Raw genomic sequence first — 12,222 nt, forward strand, 5'->3', positions numbered from 1 at the left:
GGACATGTCCACTATACAAGGTTATATTTGTATGTGCATGTGTCAAATGTAATCGAAATATTAATATTGCGTTTTATTTAACATTTTCATGATCGTGTCATGTTATTCCTGCACAATTTCAGTTGAGACACAAAACACGTGGCGAAACGGCGTCCGCTGATTGGCCGAGGCTGGTCTCCTAGCACAGCCCTCCGCCAATAGGAAGGCGACCTTGTTTTGCTCCTCGCTCCTCGGCCGCTATATAATGCCATTAATGACAAGGAGATGGAGAAAGTCAAACAAAGTCCCAGGACGTCCTGCGTGAAAACTTTGGCGTCTGCTGCCCGTCGACGGACGTCTGGACCCACAAAAGGCGGACTAGATTGAAGAAGACGGTGTCCATTGTCTCCCAAGCTGCAGACTCAGGTGGGCCGTCCACAACAAGGATGCTCTGACTCATACTTTCACCTTGCATTTGACGGCAGTATAGACGCAAATATACTTTGATCCACCACATTTTAATGACGTGCTCTGGTATATTGCATCATATTTACTGTCATAGCAAGAAAGACAATGTATGTTAAATGGCTGCTCGAAATTTAAAGCGGGAATATCTTCCCACTTTAAATAATTTCCTTTATCTACTAATTTCTTTATTTAGATTTTCTTTTTTTCCAGACACTGCGTCTAACCGAAATATAATTATTTGTTCAAGTGAGATTAGAACAATGGCTGGTTTTTTGGTAAGCTACTTGTTACAGTTGTTTATACTGAACGGATGAGCGCTCCGTTAAGTTATAGTGGCGCATACCTCTTATTTACCGGTGGTTGCCTTCAAAATAAAAGCACCAGTATGTGTATTATGTTGAAATAAACACGAAAATGACGTTTAGTTTGAATGGCTAAGCGGAAAAGCGTCGCGGTCTTTCGCCTCATAGACGCAAATTGCGGACGAAGGAGGGGGCGATGTGCAGTCCAGCGCAGACCAGTTTGAGCTTCCTACTTCCATTAGCGCACTGATATTACTTTGTTTTGTCGACGTGGTGATGAAAAACGCACGCAGCTAAATTAAGACATGTCGACTAAACCGGAAGGTCTTTTTTTTAATTAATTTTTTTACAGAATTCAGTGTCTTAATATCATTTGTTGTCATTGGGCAACCGTTAGTTTGTTACACACTGGTACATAAGATTGACAGACGACGTCTTATGTATGTCATCCTTTTTTTAAATTTCATTTGTGTTGGCCCATTCGATACCGTTTATTTGGTTTGTATGTGTTATGAATATGAAAAAGAGTCATCATTTATCATCGTAACAGTCTCGCGCCGTGCTGGTTCGAACCGGATGAAGCTGGCGTTGCGTTCACGTGCCATGGAAATTTCTGGAATCAGTGTCTTTAAATTGGACGCAGTCCAATCAAGTTTTTGCGCAACGTAAGAATAAAACATTCAATGTGTTTTTTGTTTTTTTTTCAAAATGAACTTGATGACTATACTCCGCCCACGTATCCAAATTCATGTTTGCATCCGATTATTTCGGATGACCACAAACTGCTAAACAATACAGTCTTGGGGATACATATTCTAACAGCCAATTGGAGAAGGCCAGTTTTACATACGCACCAATCAGATTTTGCCTTTTGTGGGCGGCGTATAGTCATATAGCGTTCAGCTGTTTTGTGTTTGTTTCCTCTGTTCTTCACTGCCAGATTGAGGTAAATAAGGGCGATACTGCTCATTGTGGTATTGCGCCGATACCAAGTAGATACAGGACTAGTAATGCCGATACAGATAGCGATGGTGAATGAAATAGAGCAGTGGTTCTCAACCTTTTTTCAGTAATGTACCCCCTGTGAACATGTTTTTAATTCAAGTACCCCCTAATCAGGGCAAAGCATTTTTGGTTGAAAAAAGGAGATAAAGAAGTAAAATACAGCACTATGTCATCAGTTTCTGATTTATTAAATTGTATAACAGTGCAAAATATTGCTCATTTGTAGTGGTCTTTCTTGAACTATTTGGAAAAAAAGATACAAAAATAACAAAAAACTTGTCGAAAAATAAACAAGTGATTCAATTATAAATGAAGATTTCTACACATAGAAGTATTCATCAACTTAAAGTGCCCTCTTCGGGGATTGTAATAGAGATTCATAAACTTAATTCTAAACATTTCTTCACAAAAAAAGAAATCTTTTACCTCAATATTTATGGAACATGTCCACAAAAAAATCTAGCTGTCAACACTGAATATTAGGTTGCATTTCTTTTCTCAGTTTATGAGCTTACATTCATATTTTGTTTAAGTACTATTCAATAAATATATTTATAAAGGATTTTTTTGTTGCTATTTTTAGAATATTTTCCAAAAACCCCACGTACCCCTTGGCATACCTTCAAGTACCCCAAGGGGTACACATACCCCCATTTGAGAACCACTGTGCTAAACAATACAGTCTTGGGGATGCATTTTCTAACAGCCAATAGGAGAAGGCCAGTTTTACCTACGCACCAATCAGATTTCGTCTTTTTATATATGTGGGCGGAGTATAGTCATATAGCTTTCAGCTGTTTTGTGTTTGTTTCCTCTGTTCTTCACTGCCAACAGATTGAGGTAAATAAGCGCGATACTGGTCATTGTGGTATCACTCCGATGCCAAGTAGATATAGGACTAGTATTGCCGATACGGATAGCGATGGCAAATGGAATAGAGGTTATATTATGTGTAGATTTTGTGTTTAACTTGCTGAACATTGTTATAAACTTAATAATATTACATTTCAAACAACATAAAAAAGGACAACGTAACAATATCAATAGAATGATACAAACAGTCCTCAATTGTTTGAGCAAAACAGAGCAAACAAAATAGTAAACTTTGACTTGTTACCTCAAACGCCCTGCTAAGCCCATCTCTGTCAAAAGCAAACAAAAACAGATATTTATGAGAATAAGCGTAGAACACTACTGAAAACTTTTGATCTCATTAAGCTAGCTATGATGTGATATTGATACTACCCTTGATTCCGATATGATTGATATTTGGATCGATCTCTGTTTTTATACGGTGTTAGTCACTGTCATCATCATCTTGAGCAAAGAAAGGACGACTCAGGACAAACTCAACTACTTTTCAAATATTTTTTTTAGCCTGAGAAAGTAATATTTTGAGTGTAATATCAAGCAAGTTCTCCACCACAATGATCCATCCTTGATATCACATCCATCCTAACTGTGCTCCCGTTCATCATCCAGGTGACGACGACGACCCTTCGTCTTTTCTCGCCAGACTCATAAAAATCCACCCAGCTGCGATGGCTCCCACATTGGCCACGGCTTTCGCACGCCGCTGGTGGATGGCGGTGACGGCGGTCATTGAGAACCTGCTTTTCTCCGCCGTGCTGCTGGGCTGGGGCTCTCTGCTCATCATGCTCAAGTCGGAGGGCTTCTATTCCTACCTCTGCAAAGCACCTGGTGAGCTTTTGTTGCATTTCAGGAGACCATAGCATGATAGAAAATGCATTTTTCTATAAGAAGTATTCCTGCAGACAGAGGAATTGTTAATTGTGTCATCCTCCACGTGATGACTTGAGTCAGTGTTATCTGAGCTTGTTTTTCATGCAAAGAAACGAGACAAAGGTTGGTGCTAAAGTGCTAAAAGACCCTTTTGCACTCTCGATTTAGATACTATTGATGCACCTTTAGTCTTTTAAAGCCAAGAAACTAAACCCACCGAATGTGTCTTTAAAGAACGCACACTGGCCTTTTTAAGGAAACACACCAGTCTCAATGACACTGAATACGTTTTTAAGAAAAACAAGTCAATATTGTGAGACTTTTTTAGCTCATGTGACCCATAATACATTTTCTTTTACGATCTATTCCAGGGGGTGCCCAATGTGTGGCACAGAGACATTTTTGACCCCTTTTTTTCTGTTTGCCCTCTAATAAAATTAATACAATTTAATAATATGTATTATTGGGTATGGTATTAATTAACTTTAATAATTGTCCCTCTACAGAAAAAATGTCAAAAGTGTTGGCCCACGACTCACTTATTATTGGCATATTTATCTAAATGTAGTATATAACAACTTTAAGAAGTGTCAAAGTTGCCAAATACTTATAGGGGCTGTTTGCAAGATTTACACAGATGTCTAGAGAGCGCTAACTTTCCAATGTACTTCAAGCATTACATCTAGAGATGTCCGATAATATCGGACTGCTGGTATTATCGGCCGATAAATGCTTTAAAATGTAATATCGAAAATTATCAGTACCGGTTTCAAAAAGTAAAATGTATAACTTTTTAAACTGACGCTGTACGGAGTGGTACACGGACGTAGGGAGATGTACAGAGTGTCAAAAACCTCAAAGCACTGCCTTTGCGTGTTGGCCCAATCACATAATATCTACGGCTTTTCACACACACAAGTGAATGCAATTCATACTTGGTCAACAGCCGTATAGGTCACACTGAGGGTGGCCGTATAAACCAGTTTAACACTGTAACATATATGCGCCACACAGTGAACCCACACCAAACAAGAATGACAAACACATTTCGGGAGAACATCCGCACCGTAACACAATATAAACAAAACAGAACAAATACCCAGAGGATGAAGTGTTAAAAGGTGATCTGGGTATTTGATCACCTTGGAGCACTTAATCTTCCGGGACGCTATAATATACACCCGCTCCCCCAACCCTGCCCACCTCAACTTCCGCATGCTCTCTCAGGGAGAGCATGTCCCAAATTCCAAGCTGCTGTTTTGAGGCATGTTAAAAAAAATTAAGCACTTTGTGACTTCAATAATAAATATGGCAGTGCCATGTTGGCATTTTTTTCCATAACTTAAGTTGATTTATTTTGGGAAACATTGTTACATTGTTTAATGCATCCAGCGGAGCATCGCAACAAAATTAGGCATAATAATGTGTTTATTCCACGACTGTATATATCGGTATCGGTTGATATCGGAATCGGTAATTAAGATTTGGACAATATCGGATATCGGCAAAAAAGCCATTATCGGACATCTCTAGTTAAAATCTCAATGTACAACTGCCGATGCTAATCAGTAGCATGTATATAGGATATCCAATGTATGTTAGCATACAGCTAACGCATTTTGAAAAATGGAGGTCTACTTTTGAGCGGTATCTATCAAGCATGCTTGCTTTGTTGGCATGGAAAAAATTACAACATTACCTATAGACAATCCGCCATGAATAGACCTGTTTGCCCACTATTTGCATGAGCCGGTTCTGAGTCTGCAACCCAACATGACGTCACTTGCAATAAACGTATGAAAATATGCTACTGTTGGATTTTACGGGACTTGATACTCCATTCGTCCAGCACATATAAGATCACAGAATTTGATACCCATTCCTAAGTCCTAAACATATTAGTTTTGCTTATCATGCTTTGCTGTACACATGCAAATGAGATGATGATGTTAATAAGCAGCTTTTAAGAGCGCCACAAGGTAACCCCCTCAAATTACCACCACAAATAGATTGTACAAAGAATATATAGACTTACATTTGATTGGTTTTAGCACAGTGTGTATCAAAGTTTCTGAGTGTAGCCATCTGTAAGGAATTGGACACCCCTGATTTACACATGTATATTTGAGACTTAAAATGGCCCCCTATTGTACACCCCTGCAAGAGGGCGTCTGATTACCGTTTGATCATTTTAGGATTCAGACGTTGATGTGCAAATAGTATCAAAGGAACGATCAGTAATGAATAGTCTATCTGGCAACATGATCACTCTCGCTTCCCCTTGTCGCCTAGTCTTCAAACATTCTAGACGAGGCACAATGAGTTGCAAGTTCCTCTAAAAGACACACATGCTCACCGTGTGGGATTTTACAGACAAATACGTGCTTCTTCCTGACCAGAAAACTGCTGATTTATAGCCGCAAAGTAGGTCAATTGTGCGTCATATTGAGGCGTATTAGAGGAATTGTTGAATCAAATTTGTATCTTTTTTGATAAGAGGCTCCCCTCAACAACTACAGTGCATCCGGAAAGTATTCACAGCGCTTCACTCTTATTCCCATTTTGTTATGTTACAGTCTTATTCCAAAATTGAATAAATGTATTTTTGTCCTCAAAATTCTACAGACAATAAATATACCCTATAACAGGGGTCGGGAACCTTTTTAGCTGAGCGAGCCATACAATCCAAATATTTTTAAAAGTATTTCCATGTGAGCCACATAATTTTTTTTTTAAGACTGATTACAACTAAATTCGTGTATTTTTAAGTATGACCAACATTTTTTGAGAATAATAGGTCTCTTATTCTTTTTAATAACATTGTTATTCCGAAGCTAACCAACAATAAATAAAATACTTCTTACCATTAATGCGACTTCTTGAGCAGGTGCGGTAGAAACCGGATGGATGGATTAAAATGCATGAGAATTTTTTATATTTTGAACATTATTTTTGACACTGTGATTACCAGCGGAATTATTCATTACTTGCCGTGTTAAGCAATGTCAGCTAAGATTTATCTGAGAGCCAGGTGCAGTCATCAAAAGAGCCACATCTGGCTCTAGAGCCATAGGTTCCCTACCCCTGCCCTATAATGACAACGTTAAAAGTTGTTTTCCATCCATCCATTTTTCTACCGGTTGTCCCTCTCTGAGTCGCAGGGGTGCTGGAGCCTATCCCAATTTTATTTCAATTATTAAAAAAAAATCACATATACATAACCTGTAATTATTCACAGCCTTTGCTCAATACTTTATTGATGCAATTTTGGCAGCCGCAATTACAGCCTCAAGTCTTTTTGAATACAACGCTACAACCTTGGCACAACTGTCTTTAGGCAGTTTTGCCCATTTCTCTTTGCAGCACTTCTCAAGCTATATCCGGTTGGAAAGGAAGCTTCGGTTTATATCCAGGATGTCTCTGTACATTGCTGCATTCACCTTAGTCTAGTCAGGGGGTGACCAAGCACCTGATGATCACTAGGCCAAATTTACAGCTCTGTAAAGAGAAGAGAACCTTCCAAAAGGACAACCATCTCTCTAGCAAACCACAGATCAAGTTAGTATGGTAGAGTGGTCAGACAGAAGCCATTTCTTAGTCAAGAAGTTTGCCAACATGCACCTGAAAGATTCTCAAACAATGAAAAACAAAAGTATCTGGTCTGATGAAACATAAAATTGAACTCTTTGGAATGAATGCCAGGCATTATGTTTAGAGGAAATCATCACCAGGCCAGTACCATCCCTACAGTGAAGCATGGTGGTGGCAGCATCATGCTGTGGGGTTGTTTTCCAGCAGCAAAAACTGGGAGACTAGTCAGGATAGAGGGGAAGAAGAATGCAGCAATGTACAGAGACATCCTGGATGTAAACCACCACTGCCCATCCAATGGAGCTTGAGAGGTACTGCAGAAAGGAATGGACAAAACTGCCCAAAGATTGGTGTCCCAAGGTTCTGGCATCGTATTTAAAAAGACTCAAGGCTGTATCTCCTGCCAAAGGCGCATCAACAAAAGGACTGAGCAAAGGCTGTGAATACTTATGCACATGTAATATTTGTAGTTTTAATACATTCGCAAAAAAAAAACGTTTTACATTGTTATTATGGGGTATTGTCTGTAGAATTTTGAGGACAAAAATTAACTCATACCATTTTGAAATAAGGGAGTAAATTAACTAAATGTGGAAAAAGTAAAGCACATTTTAGTTTTGTGACAAGCAAATTAATTTGTTATCTGATAATATATATTTTTATAATGAATGTATTTTGACAAAATGGGGAGAGGATGTGAAAATGGCCGCATTTCGGACAAATAGTCTGTCCTTCAACAAAGACGGCACCAGCTAGACTGACAGTAGCCACCTTTGACAGCTTGCCGTCAGCGCTGAAATTAAGAAAACAGTCTGATGACTCAGTAGTTTTTTTAAAAGGTGAATAAATTGCAAAGTCTTTGTTTTGTTTCCCCCACAGTTTAAGCCAAAACAGATTGACGCAAACAAGTTGTTTTGCCTCAGTCAGCCTTCCTGTGTTGTTGATGCGAACCAGTAAGGCAGATGTACCGAAATAGAGCGCACGTGTCGATGCAGCAGGGAGGGGTGCGGTGGCCGGTGTGCAGACAGCCTGAGATCCTATACCACAGTGCGAGGGTTCACTATTTCAACAGCTTGTTTACTCGTCGTGTTGATAACCCGGCTGTCTGCTTTGGTGACCGCGTAATGTACATAAATGACATGGTCCTTGTCTGTTGCATCTCAGTTCGCACAGTCTCATACTTCCGTGGACAAGTGTGCTCATACTGCATGCAGTGCGCAGATGTACACCCAAAATTGCCAAAATAGTGAGTGCACAAAGATGGACAGTTGCTATCTTGGCTTTGTAGTTGAAGGGGAGGGACTCATGCAGGGAAGGGATTCACATGGCCTCATTCCTGGGTGTATCTCGCCTGAGAGAAAGGTGGGGGGTTATCATTTTGCAATCCAGGCTGCTGAAAATGATGGAAAGCGCCACTCTACATGGCAACTGTTACTGTGGAATTGCCATAAAACACATTTTAAGTTATTCAACACTCTACTGCTATGAGTATGAGTTTATTTTGAACATGCAAGCATACAACATGATACATCACAATTTCCAGTTTCTCTTTTCAACATGTTCAAAAAGGAGTAGGAAGAAGCAGAGCTTATTTAATCATACCCCTTTTCTTTTACATAACAGTTGCTAAAACCTTTGTTCACTTCCTCTTCTCAATGTCTTCACAATATACTCCATAAGTAATTAAATAAAGTTTTATTCCATGCAATGAGATAAGTAAGATTATTTTGAGAATGAAAGAATGAATGGGTGAATAAATTCAGAATGTTTATCATGATTCTTCTTTTTTGTACTTTGTAAACACTTTAAGTTTGAAGAGTTTCTTGAAGTGGATCATAGTACATTGTTTGATTGCTTTGCTTAATCCATTCCATAGTTTAATTCCACATACTGATATACTGAAGGTCTTAAGTGTTGTACGTGCGTACAAATGTTTTAAGTTACATTTTTCTCTTAAGATGATATTCCTCCTCTTTTGTTGAGAAGAATTGTATATTCTTGGGAAGCAGGTTGTAGTTTGCTTTGTGTATAATTGTAGCTGTATGCAAATCCACTATGTCGTGGAATTTCAGTATCTTTGATTCAATAAATAAAGGGTTTGTATGTTCTCTATATCCAACATTATGCATTATTCTAACTGATCTTTTTTGTAACACTGTTAGTGAATGAAGTGTACTTTTGTAATTATTTCCCCATATTTCTACACAGTAACTCAGATATGGTAACACTAGTGAGCAGTAGAGAATATGAAGTGATTTTTTTGTCTAGAACATATTTAGCTCTATTCATTATTGACGTGTTTCTTGCAACTTTATGTTGTATATTTTTTACATGAGATTTCCAGTTCAATTTTTCATCAATCATTATACCTAGAAATTTGGTTTCATTTACTCTTTCAATTTCCATTCCATCTATTTTTATTTGTGTTTGACTTTCTCTTCTACTGTTACCAAATAGCATTATTTTTGTTTTACTGAGATTCAATGATAGCTATGTGGCAGCTAAAGTGGATTGCGGCCAGAGTGGATTGGGGAACCGCACAATTCTCCACGTGGTTTGAATTCACATTTAAAAGAAAGGAGAGAAGAAGAAGAAGCATATACATATTGTGTGCTCTTGGATAGGGACAGAAACTCTACAAAACTGCAAAAAAACAGAACAAGGCGCTCTCAAATTCAGTTAATATTAATTTGCAAAATATCACAGTACATCCTTGTATTATTTTGTAGTGTGAAATGTTAGAAAATACTTGACCAAGTGAAATTACTCAGAGAACAATGGAAAGTATGACAAACATTTATCTTAGGAAAGATTTTAGATTTTGAAGTGGAGTGTTAATTAGTTTTTTAGCACCACCTTGTAGTCTCTATAACATGTTAAATCAAGCTCATGATGCAGTAAGTTGAATGATGCGGACATTTTTTTTTTATGCTGGATACTTTCTAATATGCTTCTGTCATTGAGAATTTGTATCGGTAAAGTAGTATGCAACTATAATTATTTGATACTTTTTTATATTGCAAAATTTTATGTTTTAAACTGCAATATTGTTTAATTAAGGTAATTTATTAGGTTGTGTAGCTGCTAGCTCTTAGCAGCCTATTGCTTACCATGTTTACCTCTTGTTAAGGACTTGACTAAAACACAAGAAAACACCAAACGTGTGCTTATCAGAGGACATTTAGATGTTAATTGTCTGTCCAGGTTTGTACAAGTAAACACGCTGCAGGATGGAGATTTTAGATGCCAATAAGCCGATATTATCTGACACTTGTTTATTTGGTCAATATCGGATCAAGGCACCCCTAATACCTACTAAAATGTACCGACAGAGTATCCCTTTTATTGACTCTCTTGTGTTCTTATCAAACAGACAGCAACAGCTCCAACGTCAGTCTGTCCAACTCGTCCATTGTTGAAACGTCTGACGCTGAGGAGTACCTTGAGATGAACGGCTGGCAAATCTGCAAGGACCAAGACGAGATGCTGAACTTGGCCTTCACTGTTGGCTCCTTCCTGCTGTCTGCCATCACTCTGCCCATGGGCATTGTCATGGACAAGTACGGCCCGCGGAAGCTGCGACTTCTGGGCAGGTGAGCGGAGCAGTGACCATGACACTCACTGAGTGTGCTTTATACTATAATAATACTTTTGTGTTTCCAGTGGCTGCTTTGCCTTTTCCTGTCTCCTCATCGCCTACGGAGCAAGTGATCCCAACAGTACGTACATCTGCTCACACCATCCTGTACACATTCACTGTGCTTCATACTCTCATTGTCTTTTTGTATGCATTGCTTTGTCCCTCAGATCTGTCCATCCTGATCTTTTTCGCCTTGGCCATGAATGGATTCGGAGGCATGTGCATGACGTTCACCTCTCTAACAGTAAGAGCAGGACTATTTTTTCTACATAAGATGTAACAACTGGCGTGGTTTAACTGTTTAATGCAGGGGTCACCAACGCGGTGCCTGCAGGCACCAAGTCGCCCGTAAGGACCAGATGAGTCGCCCGCTCGCCTGTTCTAAAAATAGCTCAAATAGCAGCACTTACCAGTGAGCTGCTTCTATTTTTTAAATTTTATTTATTTCCTAGCAAGCCGGTCTCGCTTTGCTCGACATTTTTAATTCTAAGAGAGACAAAACTCAAATAAAATTTGAAAATCCAAGAAAATATTTTAAAGACTTAGTCTTCACTTGTTTAAATAAATTAATTAATTTTTTTACTTTGCTTCCTATAACTTTCAGAAAGACAATTTTAGAGAAAAAATACAACCTTAAAAACGATTTTTCGGATTTTTAAACACATATACCCTTTTACCTTTTAAATTCCTTCCTCTTCTTTCCTGACAATTTAAATCAATGTTCAAGTAAAACCATTTTTTTATTGTAAAGAATAATAAATACATATTAATGTAATTCTTCATGTTAGCCTCTGTTTTTTAGACGAAGAATATTTGTGAAATATTTCTTTGAACTAATCATAATTAAAATTCAAAAAAATTATTCTGGCAAATCTAGAAAATCTTTAGAATCAAATTTAAATCTTATTTCAAAGTCTTTTGAATTTCTTTAAAAAAATTTGTTCTAGAAAATTTAGAAGAAATAATGATTTGTCTTTGTTAGAAATATAGTTTGGTCCAATTTGTTGTATATTCTAATAAAATGCAGATTGTATTTTAACCTATTTAAAACATGTCATCAAAATTCTAAAACGAATCTTAATCAGGAAAAATTACTAATGATGTTACATAAATTATTTTTTTAATTTTTTCAAAAAGATATGACTTAGCTAGTTTTTGTCTTCTTTTTTTTCGGTTGAATTTTAAATTTTAAACAGTCGAAATTGAAGATAGTCTCTGTTTCAAAATTAAATTTTCATTTTTTCCTGTTTTCTCCTCCTTTAAACCGTTCAATTAAGTGTTTTTTTCATCATTTATTCTCTACAAAAAACCTTCCGTAAAAGGAAAAAAAAATGTACAACAGAATGACAGATAGAAATACCCATTTATATATATATATATCTGTACATTTATTTATTAAAGGTAAATTGAGCAAATTATCTATTCCTGGCAATTTATTTAAGTGTGTATCAAACTGGTAGCCCTTCGCATTAATCAGTACCCAAGAAGTAGCCC

General features: G+C 37.6%; 1 protein-coding gene across 2 annotated transcripts in view; it reads left to right on the forward strand.

Moving 5' to 3' along the window:
* Positions 1 to 238: 238 nt before the first annotated feature.
* The window catches only part of LOC133564479 (large neutral amino acids transporter small subunit 4-like), a 58,101-nt gene continuing 46,117 nt past the window's right edge, over positions 239 to 12,222 (forward strand). Inside the window, exons 1-5 of one of the 2 annotated variants that reach the window (XM_061918825.1) lie at positions 239 to 405; positions 3,237 to 3,455; positions 10,462 to 10,681; positions 10,752 to 10,807; positions 10,896 to 10,972. In XM_061918825.1, the coding sequence (XP_061774809.1) occupies positions 3,296 to 3,455; positions 10,462 to 10,681; positions 10,752 to 10,807; positions 10,896 to 10,972 (513 nt within the window). In that variant the 5' untranslated portion in view covers positions 239 to 405; positions 3,237 to 3,295. The remainder of the gene's footprint in view (positions 406 to 3,236; positions 3,456 to 10,461; positions 10,682 to 10,751; positions 10,808 to 10,895; positions 10,973 to 12,222) is intronic. The other variant, XM_061918826.1, reaches the window with a different exon arrangement.

This window comes from Nerophis ophidion, linkage group LG13 (genome assembly GCF_033978795.1).
Source record: "Nerophis ophidion isolate RoL-2023_Sa linkage group LG13, RoL_Noph_v1.0, whole genome shotgun sequence".
In the NCBI taxonomy this organism is placed as follows: domain Eukaryota; kingdom Metazoa; phylum Chordata; class Actinopteri; order Syngnathiformes; family Syngnathidae; genus Nerophis; species Nerophis ophidion.